Raw genomic sequence first — 13,756 nt, forward strand, 5'->3', positions numbered from 1 at the left:
CTGGGAAGCACTGGTACACCAGTTATTTTAACCGTTAATTTCAATTAATATATATTATATATATTTTTTATAATTCAGATCAAGGTTAAAATAACTGATGTACCGGTACTCCCGGTGCACTTGAAATGTTTCCTATAGTATATACTTATTATTTTTTTAATTTTATATTTTTATTTTAGTTAATTTTTGTAATTTAATTAAAATTATTTAAAATAATTAAAAATAATTTTATGATATAATTTACATTAAAATTTAAATTATAATGAGACAAAGTATTAAAATGATAATTTTACATTAGGTCTCAAATCAAATTAAAAAAGAAAAAAATTTATCCTTACAAAATCTCCATTTAAATCTTTATTAGAGAACATAAATGTTAAAATTGTATTTTGATACTTAACTAAAAATAAATTTTTTTTATTTTATTTAAAAGATAAAACAGATTTTAAAATTTTGAATTATTTTTATTATAATTTAATTATTCCAATTAGATTGATAGTCTTTAACAACCCTAAGGTGTAAAGCCCTAAACCCAGCAGCTAACAGCTGAGTCCCTTCTTCCCCTGTTTCCCGGGCTTCCAGCAGGTCAGAATAGCACCTCCTCCGCATCCTCCAATCGTCGCCACCTCCGACCACCTGCTCCGGAAGAGCCACACCTGTGGTTCCTTGAATCCTATCTGAGACCTTCGTTCTATTTTCTCTCATAATCTCCAATTTCCAGAATTGTAAATTTGAATGAATTAATGGCTGGCTTCATTAGAACGCTTCAAAGAGCGCATATTTGGAAATGGAACTGTCCTTCATCTTCTTCTTCGTCGCTTGTTAAAACAACTCTGACGAATTGTCGCTCTGTTACGTTGGATTCTGGAAGAAGAAATTATGCAGCCGAGGCAATTACCAAATCTCCCAAATCGCTCTTTGAATCCAACATCTTGCGAATACTTGGAAACGAAATCGAGTATCTGGTCGAGTATACTCCTCCACAACAGGTTCTCACTCTCCTTCAACAATTTTCTAGAGAAGAAAACAAAATCTGCAATTCTGGCATTTTAGCGTTTCTGTTAATGCTCTTTAGATTCTGTTATTATCAGTTATTTCTGTTATTGGTCTCTTACCTGGGGAAGCGTGTTGGATATAGAATCATTCGTGTGTCCCTTCCCAACAGATTAAACTTCTAGGAGGAATGGTTTCTTGACATAATGTTTATGAGTATGGCATATAGTGTGAATTATCAAACTGAGCATATATTGGATGCTGCTTTCACAATAAATATTTGAAATATGATGAAATATAACTGGCAGCTGTTGAATTGCTCCATAATTTGTGTAATGGTATTTTCTTTCTCATTTTCAAATAATTAGTGTGTGATTTAGTAAGTACTGGATCATGTTTCCTAAAGAATAATGTCTTCNNNNGGTGGTAGTGATGAGGGGTAGGTTTGATGATCGGGAAGATATCAAAGTTGAAGCTACCATGTTTGATGGGTATGAACATGTTCCTGTGGAGGACAGTTCTGCAACGAATGTGCGTCTTCACCTTAGTTTACTTGTGGATATATCAAAGGGGGACAGTGGCAATGAGTTGGAGTTTATCTGTTCAGCATGGCCAGATTGTTTAAATGTGGAGAGAGTTTACATATTAAGGCATAAACAGATGTCAGCTAGGCCTTACCTGGGACCTGATTTTAGGTTTGACTTACATTTTTACCTTTGCATCTCGTCATGCGCAGTGTTTGTTTGGTAGAGTAGAATCTGGCTTAACCATGCAATTATTCTCATGCATTCAATGGCAAAAAGTTTCATATTCTCAACTATGTATGTCTACATGAAATTACAAAAAATTAGTTTTTGAATTTATTTAGTTATTCATTGTCGATTTGTTGATGATTCTTATAACATGTTTCATCTGATTTCAGGAGCCTAAATCCTAAGGTTCAGGAAAAGTTTTGCGAGTACTTAGATGCAAGAGGAATAAATCGTCAGCTCTCTACATTCTTGCATTATTATATGCTGAACAAGGATAAAATTGAACTTTTGCGATGGATGGATAGACTCAAGTCTTTTGTGGAAAAGTAGACCGGTAAGCTTGGCAGCTAAAAGTTGATATAAACAGTGACTTTTGCTGTTGTATGAATTAGTTTCTTGAGTTGAAGTTCTTTGATATTCTTTTGTTTGTAGTACTTGGCATCAATTTCTTTGTTTGATGTGAATACACCCTCGGGTTGTTAAACTATAATATTTTGCATTTGTGATTGCAATCCCAGTAGTTTAAAACTTTGATGATTATATAGTGAACAAAGATAGAATTGAAATGACTTAATTTAATTTATATTATTTGTGTTATTTTCTATTTAATAACATATCTAGAGAAAGAAAAGTGTGGATTCATTATTGAGATTGAGAATTGGTTGTAAGCTTTGAGTACTCAATGCCATACCAATGTACCCTGTGTTAGGCATTAAAATAGTGTTGTGACTTCTATCTTCTGGTGATATTGCATCTTGTTTTGGCTGAATAACTTTTATCCTCATGATGATAATCACGTCTTTTTGCTTCGACTGTATGTGTAGTGCAATTGCATTTACGTTTTGACTACATAATCTACTCTATATTCTTTATTGTGCTTGATTAGTGATATATCCACATCAGATCTGTTGATGTTGGTGAGAAGATGGCATGTCTTGAAGGCCTTCTTTCCTTTTTATGTTAATGTTAGCATAAAATTAGCAAAGCTTCTTCTAAAGTTGCTGTTGCTAACTTGTCTGAATGAATAGTGATTTATCTGGAGAAATAGTTGCTAAGATTTAGAAACTATCCACCTCAAAGAATATAGATTTGAAATTTGAAATTTTGGTGCCTTTTGCATCTAGCATTCTATCCTTTCAAAAAAAAAAGAGAGAGAGAGAGAGAGAGAGATCAAGCCAACCTACCAAACCAAACCCATGTACACCCTTATATCGTACATGGGTGTAATTTTTATATGTGAATAATTTTAGTTTTGGTGTGTAATAACATTATGTGGTGGAATCTTGTAGTGTGATATGTTGGTGAATGTATTGACATAAGTTTTCGTAGGGCCAACTTGTGTTGATTTTTCATTAAGATACTAGAATCATGTGAGGTTTGAACTTAGAAGTGGCTTAAACATGACTAGGTCTATACATCATTTGTTGTTTAGGAAATATTCCGAGTGATGAAGGGGAAGTCTGTGTAAAAGAGTGAAATTATTTGTGTGAAAACTATTATATTATTTTAAATATCTAGCTCATGGAATTTTTGCACATGAATATTGACCGGTCTTAGTTGTAAGAGTCATTTATCTTGGTAACAACATTTGAAACATTTGATTGGTAGTATAGATGTTTTACACTAACAATATATTGAAATTAAATCTCTACTTGAAATTGCATACTCCATTGTTCTTTATACAAAGTTGCATAATTCTGTTACGCAAAAGTGGGACCAAGTCTGAAATCATGAAAACATCTAACAGATTGTGGAGCCAAGAAACTTGTAAAACATCAAGCATGAATTAAACCATGTGGGAAAGGACTGCATATCCAGTTGCCTACAACTAATGGTAATGCACTTATTTTTTGGTTGGATGCATTATGAATTTGATGCCCCAAAAGTTCCCCTTGGACACACTTCGCTGTGCCATCTCAGCAACCACTATTCCTTACACCTTACATCTAAATATTCCGGAGGCACTAATGTGCCTGTTCTTTCTGTGGAATTAGAAATGAATCAACATAGGATGCACCACTTTACTTGGTGCTGTTGTCTTAATGCGTATTTAGGTGCTGGGCTCTGTTTTTCATTGGTCCTTATGGTGTTATAATGGAGTCAATTCATCGAATTTTCAATAAATGCAAATAGTCCTAATTTTGTGTGTTAAATCCCTGGCGTATTAACTTGATCACTGAGAATAGCTTTGGATACCTCAACCTCTTGGCTATAGTTTGTACTTTGTAGTTAACTAGTTATCAGGTATATGTTTGTTTTGAGAAGTTCTAATTAACTAGAAATTGTTGGGATAATTTTTTAACAGAGAAATCAAGAGGAGGTTGGTTAAAAATAAGTGGTAATCCTTGTTTTTCAATATTAAAGATCATGGTATGATGGTGAATTGGTGATAGTGAAGGTGATGTGGTTGGGATGTGGGGTGCTCCTTACTTTGTAGGGTGCATCACACCCTTGGATTCATTGGGTCCTATATAAACGACCTAGATTCTCTAGCATGTGTTTAGGGAACACAATAGCCTTTTTCCATAGTTTGACACATTATTTATTGGGATCAAGCGGCTGTGAGGAGCAGAGTTAAGGAGATTCAAATTAACAGATTACTACAAAATCTTAAGGCATTGGGTTTATGGGTATACGTAAATATAATATTCAATTAATCTTAAGCTTAACTGAGATATGATTTATAGCTTACCCTTGAGACTTCTCCGGGAGTCTTGTAGTGGTTAGGTGTTCCTAAATTGAGAAGGTTCAATTAACAAACTAAAAGATCAAGGTAAAATGAATTTGACATCACATTTTAACTCAAATTAAGGCATTGGATTTGTGGGTAGTGGTAGAACTTGAAACAAAATTTTGGAGGAGTATAAAATTTAACATAAAAATTTAATAATAATATTTATATTAAAATAAAATTTATAAATATAATTATTCTTTAAGTTTGTTACTAATAAGATAATAAATAATTAATTTTACAAATAAAAAATATAAAATAGTTTATAATGGTACTCTTCGAGTCTTTAGTGACTTGAAATATTCGATAATTGAATCAGAATTAAATTTTTCAACAATTTATAATATTTATTGAATTTTTTTCTCAATTTATACAAATACAATAATATCAATACTTATTGAATATTCTAATATTTTTTATCATATAAAAAATTAAATAAAATAAATAAAAAATATCTAATTTTTTATATTTAAATTCAATTGTAGAAGAGAGGGAGTGTTGCTTGTTGAATAGAGAAGTTGTCAGCAAAACAGCAAATCTAATATGTTTTTAATGTTTAAAACTAAAAATTATTGTGCAACAAAAATAAGAGATAAGGATTGAATTTAGGTACTTTAAGTCATAATAAAATATTTGAGCTAACTAAATTATTTTTTATTTTTTAAAAAAAGACTACTAATATTTTTATAAAAAAATTGGGGAGAGGGCCCTATTGTTTCAACTAAGTTCCTCCCTGTTTGTGGGTCTATTTAAATATATGCTATTAACTTAATCCAAATTTAACTATAATGTCTAAGGGAAACGTTTAACTAATCATAGGATATTTTAGTCTCCTCCCCTTTTTGGATCGAGTATGTGAACAACATTTAAAAAAAAAAAAAAAACTCACATGAAATTCCAACGTTGTTTAGTAACTTTGTTAAACTTGTAGAATTCCACCCTTGTTTTTCATGTAAAGAAAAATGAAAAGTATTTTTTAAACGAATTTAATCGTTTTTATTATCCGTATACAAGAGAGTTTTATATTGATATTCAGTCATATAGTGTTGTAACACAAACAAATTGAAATAGTATGATAATAACTACTTTTATATATGTTACAGTATATAATTATTTGCTGGTGTCTAAAAAAAATGATCACATAGAAATATAAATTCTGTCGATATCTCTCTTGAAAGGTGTAAAGCATATAGCGTTAGGTATCTTGACTTCATTTTGGGCATCTCAAATCCTGGCTTGAAGGTTCTAACTCATTTCAATATATTTAACTAAAAAATAGTGAGTGATCTTCAAATCATGAATGAAAAGAATCTGCGTTTTCTTTTGTACCAAAGCATCGTCTATTCTATAAGCTAGAAGCCAAACAATCCCTTAAATCTAGGACCAACATTTAGTATTAGTTATCCATGCGCTTGTGAAAAGTACTAAAAGATCAGAAAAAGATAGATTCTCATGTGGTGACACTAGCATTATATATCACTATATAGTAAGAGTCATTATTTAAAGTTTAAGCAACAAATATATATTCTTGATCAGTGGTTTTAAATTCTTAAATTTAATACCTACATGCTACATATGAAAAATTTGGGGTTAAAATGTATTTCTAGAATCTCATCAAGTATTTTAATATAATATTTATTGGCCTAACGTAAAGAATTAATAATAATAAAATGGATAAATAAATATAAGTCATGCTTTTGGAACAAAGCATGTGTAAAACAATTTGTACTATCTGATCTTTTGTTTGCAGGTATTATATAATGGGATCGGCACCATGGCAGGTTTTGATGACTAACAGCCACGTTTGATTAATATTATTTAAACACAGATACTTTGTCCTTAGTATGCAATTAGTTGCAGTGTTGTTATAATGTTATTAACATTTGTTATTATACAATTAGATATAACCACACAAGGATCTCTTCCTAGATTTGAGGCCACTGCATTGACAGTGACTTAGTAGTTGGTACTTAGTACATTAACCTCACATAGGACAAAAATCTGTTCCTATTATTAAAACCTGAGTAATAGAAAAAGCAGTCTTTTTCTGATTTTTCCTTCAACAGGTGTGGACAAAGAAATAGTCTCATTATTTTTTTCTTCATTCTTTTTCTTTCATCATATAATAATAATAATAGTTCAATTAAAAAATACATATATTAAAGTTATTAATTGAAAATACATAATATTTAAATTTTTAATATATTTTTATTTATTTATTGAAAAAAATAAAAAAATTTATTAATAATAATCTTAATATAAGTTCTTAAAAATTCTATAATAATAATAATAATAATATAGTATGTTTTATACTTTTATTAGTATTATCCAGTTCCTAACCCACTAGCTATTTTGGTCTTTGTTATAACAATGACAATATTTAAAACGTTTATTAGTGGAGTCGCCTTGCCATTGGCTCTTGTCTTTTTATTCTGGTACATTTAATAGGAATCTTCTTGTCCCAAGATAAACAAACCTCTTGAATCTAGCTATATATTAGTGAATATTACGATATTATCTCCTGATGCATGGTTGAGAATCTATGATAAAATTGCCTGTGATTTTAAGTTCGAATCTTGAGGATAAAAAAAAAAGAGAAATAAAACAGATAGACAATTTCTTGAGTTAATTTAGTTGAATTTTCTATAATAACAGGCCAAATTTTGATGATAAAGACCAAAAAGAATGTATGATAATCAGCACTAAATGTTTCATTTCATGGATATAAATTAGAATAATTTACCTAATTAAATAAATTAAATGAATCTTTTATCCGTATACACAAAACACAAACTTATTACGTGCATGTGCAATTTATATTATTAAGTAAATCGTAGGAACCAACTACGATTTCTACTCTTTACATAAACCGTGATTGACAGAAACCGATTACTCATGAAAAAAGTTAGCCTTAAACCAACTACGATTTCTACTCTCTCAAATCAATCTTATATATGGGAATTCGGGAAAAACCAATTTGATTTATGAAAATAGAATCAGTTATGTCAGTGGCAGCAGATTCTAACTTCAGACATGAGATCAACAAGACTACAAGAGTATACATAAAAACTTGGAATTTGAAAAAAAAAAAGGTACCCTTTAATTATAGTGTTCACTTATCTACTGAGACGATGAGACGATGACAGCAAAAATAAATAAAAAAAATCGGAAAAAAAAAGGACTTAGCAAACATAAAAAGCTTCTATCACTAATGCACCTTATCTAACTCAACCTGAGAAAATATCTAAAGCTATTGTAACTGGTAATGAACTTTGATCCTCACAAGAAGCAAAATTAAATATGCACAATAATATTTATATCACACAGTGAATAATTAAAAAAAAAATCATCTTAAGACTCCCTAATTGATCTAACTAATTAACAAAATATAGAGAAAATTTGATAGCATCACTTAAAGCTTGAGAGACAAATCAAGGTGCTTGATTTCATCTTGATGATGACGATGAGTTCCACTACTAAGAAAAAACCCACTGATTTCTTTATTTGGCGATGCTGAATTCATCACAGTGTTCACCACTTCAAATCTTCCGACGCTTCCTCTAGACGCCGATAATGCCGAAGTTCGATGAAAATCCGCCATAGCCAGTTTTGCAACACCCGGTTGTGGATCAATAAGGGGTCTTGACCAACCGTGATGGTGTCCATTGTGTGAAGGTTTGTGGATCATTGCATGAGCTTGAATTCCGAGTCCTCTGTTGCCACACGCGCTGCCGTGGAGCGGCAGAGACGCTATGCTGACGGCGGAGGCGGCGGCGTAGCGAAGTGGAATCATTCCAAAGGCTGGTGTAGAGGAGAGTATTTGCGTCCCGAATCTGTGGCCTCTCTTGGCTATCGATCGCTCCCTTTTGTGAGCGTTTTGGTGTCCGCCAAGTGCTTGCGAACTGTAGAATTTTCTCTGGCAATAATTGCAAGAAAAAACCCTCATTTCTACGTCGGAAGAAGATGAACCGTCACCAAGACAATTCGATTTGTCTGGTAATAATGACGGTTCTTCTTCTGATGGAGAATTATTTTTGTGATTGGATAATGAATCCATATCCAAACAAGTTATGAGGTTGAGTTCGGGCGATCCGTCGTCCAGATCGTCTTGGTTGCCGGAGACATTCAAATCCAATAATAACAAAGCATTATTGTTATTATCTATGTTTGTATCCTTTTCTTCTTCGGCTTCTTCGTCTTGCAAAGATTGTTGATTCTTGTGTTGTGGTGTACATGGAGTTGGAGGAGTAGAGAAGAAGTGTTTGTTATTGGTAGGAAGTAGTGTTTCCATGGGTTCTTGAGAGTGGATAAAATAGAGGGGAGACAAATAATGGTTTTATTTGGTCTTATTATTATCCTATGTAATATGTATGTTTGGATTTGGAATAAGGATTATATGCTCAAGTCTTTGTTTTGTCAAAATAGTAAATTTCATGTACACCCACACTTTTGACTATCTATAACACTTACATGCAATTGTATAGTATTTAAGTAAGGTGTTTGCTATCAAGTATAAAAGTTTAGTGTTTAATTCTCAAAACATTAAATACTTAATATTTAATTTAAAAAAATAATAATAAATTTTAAATATTTAAATGTATTATAAAAAATAAGTTAAATAAAGACCGAGCACCAAATAATAATCCTAATAAAATTGTCCTTTCAATCATATAGGGAATTTTTTGGAGTTTAGCTTAGCAAGAACACTAATAATTAAAAGTGTTTATGGTCCGGTCCGCCCCGAATATTCGGCCCGACATAGAATTTTTAGAGGCTAATTTTGTATAATTTTATCGGGTTTAGAATTGGGTAAACATCTCAAAAATAGATTCGATTATTATTTTGAGTTGGGTCCAAACCATAGCTCGAGTCATCTGAATTCAATCCGATGGTCCGATTATCATACACAATTAATATTTTGTATTATTAGTAATGGACGATGATTATTTTTATATGGAATTTAAATATTGTAAACCTTAATATTTTGTGTTATTAGTCATTATAAGACTATAAGTTAATATTTTATGTTTAAAATGCATAAGACTTTAGATTAATGCATAATATTGTGTTATTTGTATTTATTTAAATATTTAGTGTTATTAGACAATACTAGTATTGATTGTGGTTATGCTTTAATTTTAGGGAAGGGTTGGTTCTTGTTATATTTTTCTAAGTGAATTTTAGGATGTCAAATAATGGTTGGAGTCTTGATAATTTGGATATTTTCACATGCTAGCTTACAAGTAAATAATGTTTTTTTTGTTTACCTAAACGGTATCTCCCAACCCGACATGTTAAGGACTAATTCGTTGCAGATCTGAGCTCCATTTAAGGGTCTGTTGCTGGCCAATGGGTTGCTGCATGCACAAGCGAGATTCGAACTCCCGATACTTGCTTAAGTAGACGAGTGAGCTGACCACTCGACCAACCCAAGTTGGTTACAAGAAAATAATGTTAACGATCCCGTTTTCACCCAATATAATCATGACCCGAAAATGTGTAGATTTTATGGGTCTAAAGTTGGATTCGAGTTTAACAATAAGCCCAATATATATTTCAGATCGGATCTGAATCATCAAATCTAATTTCACCCAGGTCATGAATACTTCTACTAATAATAACTAATAATAATAAAGTGTGATTTTCGGTGCCATGAATTAAGAAAAAGAAAAGTTTAGGGATAAAAAATTGTAATTTATTGTAGCCAATATTTTTAATAAGTAGTCTAATATTTTTAATTCAATAGTCTAATACTATATTTTTAATTATTATCGATCGACTACTTATCAAAAATAATAAATTATATTGACTCTCTAAAATACAATCCTAATAAAAATGTAAACTTATGACAATGATGCATGGTTACGAATTTAAATTCTAGAAACAATCTATTCACATGCAAAATTTAAATAATTTAATAATTAATTTTTTGTATATACATACCAATACCATATTTGATATTTAAATCTTAGTAAATAGAGTCTAGTACATTGAGTCGTTATTTAATTTTATCTTAGCACATTATTAAAGGTGTTATATATCTATTTATATATCAAAAATAATGTTATATATAATCAAAAAATTCAGTTATTTATATAAAATATATGTTAATATATAATATAATATTAAAAGTGAATACAATAATATATATTTATATTTGAATAAATAATAATTAATTTAATAACTTATTTTTCATATACATAATAATTTTATATATGACTTTTGCTATTACCTGGTCTCCGGTCTAAATATAATAATTTGATTATAATTACCCCTATAAATGAGGATCAATCATTTTTTGAATTTAAATAAATTTGAGTAAGGTTACCCCCATTGTTTTTATTAATTATTTTATTCTTATACTTACTCTAATTTTTTTTTATACAGTAAGATTATTTGTGAAATAAATAATAATAATTAATGTTGCCTAATTTGTTAGACTAACAACTTTTTTAGACCAAATTATATTTTGAAAAAGGACAAATGTTTTAGTATTTTCCTAATAATCAGGATTTGCATGCAGCTAGCATATCCATGATGAGAACTTTGTGTCTACTACTATATATTCACTGATCATACACATATATAGCATAGACCAAATTGTGGGGAACAAAACTGTTTACTATTTAGTTAGTAGTGATGGAGAGGGCCTTTGGGAACAACTTAGGATCATAAAATAAAATTAAAAAAATTAATTAAAAGGAAAAAAAATGATGAAGTGAGAGCATCACGCGCGTCCCCTTTAAATAAAGTAGGTTAATGATATTATTATTAGGGAGACAAAGCCAAACATTGTCCATGTTACACCAAAGTCACCAAACAAAAACTTTGCTATGTACTTGAAAGTCCATCAACAAGGCCATCATGTCCCCAACCCTGTCCCATTTACATCTTCTTTTTCACAACAAATTTAATTAGCTTCCTCTTTAATTTGTTCATCTTGTTATCATCTTATTTATCTTAAAAATAATTTAAGTTAATATGTAAATATAAATAAATGATTATATATCTTTTATCTTTTTTCACACAAGAATTTTTCTTTTTTTTTTTTTTGCATTACGTGAATTTGTATATAACTTTTTTTTTTCTAAAAAAAATTATTTTATGTTAAAAATTTTTCTTTTGAATTTTAACAAGAATTAAATTGTAATTTTTTTTGTTATAAAAATTTTGATATCATATCATAAAAATACTTATCCTAAAAATTTAAACAGTAAATAGAAGTATATAAATATAGTTAAGTATATTTCTATCCTTCTTCTTCAATATCCATAATAATGTAATTAAATTTTGTGCTATTATTACAAGAAATAACTTTTTTAACATTGCTGATGAAAGTGATGGATCATATCATCCCATATTTACAAACATGATATATATCTTTGTAACATCTAGTTAGTTGAGAATCATGTGTTAAGCGAGAAGTTTAATGAAATAAGTTAGTAAGGAATTGTTGAGACAGATTTCTAACCAAAGTTATGAATCTAGAAAATTTAAGTCAAGAGGCATTTTTTATTTTTTATTTTTTAAAATGTTAAGCTCTTTTAAATATACCTACATAGATTTTCCCTTGATTATTGTTGTCATTTTCTAAAATAAATAATAAAATAGAATTTGTAGACCTTTTATCAACGGAAAATTTCATAGGAATTTACTTCTAAAAATGAGAATGATTATTTTTGTAATTTTTTAACTAAAAAAGGAAAATGGTCACTTCCAATTTTCATGTAATTGAAGTATACTGTTCCAAATTCAACTCATGATTCCCAATGATATCATGTACGAATTGAAGGAAATAAAATTGACATGCTCATCAGCCTCTTCTCTTTTAATTTGTCAACATGGAAAAGGGCTCCCAAGTTACAAAGTAACAGCTTTAGTATCCTATTCCTAGTACTCCACTTTAACAACTTTATATGTTACTTCTACTAATGAAATTACAACCATTACTTTAATTTACATCTTTCCCACTTGTTCTAAAGGGTGATGACCTATAACTAACACAAAAATATTTATTTTTGTTGGGTTCAAAATTGTAAAATTTTATCTAATATACTTTATAGGTTGAGTTTGAGTTATATGTTTTTTATTAATATTGATATATATGATTTGTTTTTATATATGCAATGCAAAATGTCTCTTGACTTCTTTTTCTTTTATGATAATGCTAAAAAAAATAACCAGAACTTGTCTTATTTAATATTTATTAATTAATGCAGTAATTAATAAATATTAAATAAAGTAAATTCTGGCTGATTTTAGCTAAATTTTTTTAATTATCAAATATTTTTGTTCTTTTATTAATTTTGAGTTGAGACTACTTATTAGTCTAACCTACTTAATCCAAATTTTGTCTTATAATTTAGTTCAATATTTAAAAAAAGTTTATGAAAAATAAGTTTTTTTTTTGTTAAAAGATGAAGTCTCTTAAGTATCAACTTTTTTTTTGTAATATTTTTTAATTTGATAGATCAATAATTAATTTATTGTAGATTTGATCTTTACTTAAGAATTATTGTTAGCCAATAAATTATTACATACATAAAGTAAAATTTAAATTTTAACTGTTATTTAAATAGACTAATAAATTAACTATTAGATCAACTTAAATGGATTCTTTTAATTTTTTATTAATTTGATTAAATTGATAATTAAATTTTCCATTTAATTTCTACAATGCCTTTATAACCATGTGATATGCTGACAACTATGAGAACATCAATCACATTCTAATAATTCCAAAAGAGTGAACATAAACTTAGGTATACTCTCGGATATTGTGCTTTTGGTTAAGTTCTTTCTTGTATTATAGCTTCTTTCCAATATTCTAGCTAGCTTTCTTTCTTTCAATCTTCCATGTTGCGGAAACTAACATTGGCCCACAAGTAATTATACATAATATATATAATAAATTTGAATATCTGAAATAAATTTAAATTAGTCAAATTATTAACTCATTTGTCTATTTAAATAATTATAAAATTTTAAATTTTGTTTTATGTATGTAATATTAACTAATAACAAATTTTTAAATAAAATTTTGATCTGAAATAGATTAATTTTTTACTAATTAAATTAAAAAATATCATAGAAAATACAAAAAATAAAGATTTGGAAATTAGAGAAAAGAATTTAAGAAAGTAGAGGGAAGGAAAATCCAATGTGATATTTTGTGTGTACCATATAGAGTGGCATAATAAAGGGACAAATGGCCGACAAATAAAAGAGGAAACCAATGTGGAGTCCCTCTATTGCCCTTCATACATACATACATACATAT

At 29.1% G+C, this 13,756-nt stretch overlaps 2 protein-coding genes across 2 annotated transcripts; one reads left to right on the plus strand and one right to left on the minus strand.

The window, feature by feature from the left end:
* Positions 1–522: 522 nt before the first annotated feature.
* Positions 523–2,285, plus strand: LOC107495436 (uncharacterized). The gene is made up of 3 exons (XM_052263140.1): positions 523–1,169; positions 1,408–1,688; positions 1,916–2,285. Exons 1-3 carry the CDS (start codon positions 744–746, stop codon positions 2,073–2,075), a joined length of 867 nt encoding a protein of 288 aa, XP_052119100.1. The 5' UTR covers positions 523–743; the 3' UTR covers positions 2,076–2,285.
* Positions 2,286–7,699: 5,414 nt separating this feature from the next.
* Positions 7,700–8,882, minus strand: LOC107495435 (zinc finger protein 3-like). The gene has a single exon (XM_016116584.3). It carries the CDS (start codon positions 8,765–8,767, stop codon positions 7,889–7,891), a length of 879 nt encoding a protein of 292 aa, XP_015972070.1. The 5' UTR covers positions 8,768–8,882; the 3' UTR covers positions 7,700–7,888.
* Between the last annotated feature and the right edge of the window lie 4,874 nt (positions 8,883–13,756).

Source organism: Arachis duranensis, chromosome 6, assembly GCF_000817695.3.
Source record: "Arachis duranensis cultivar V14167 chromosome 6, aradu.V14167.gnm2.J7QH, whole genome shotgun sequence".
Taxonomy (NCBI): Eukaryota; Viridiplantae; Streptophyta; class Magnoliopsida; order Fabales; family Fabaceae; genus Arachis; species Arachis duranensis.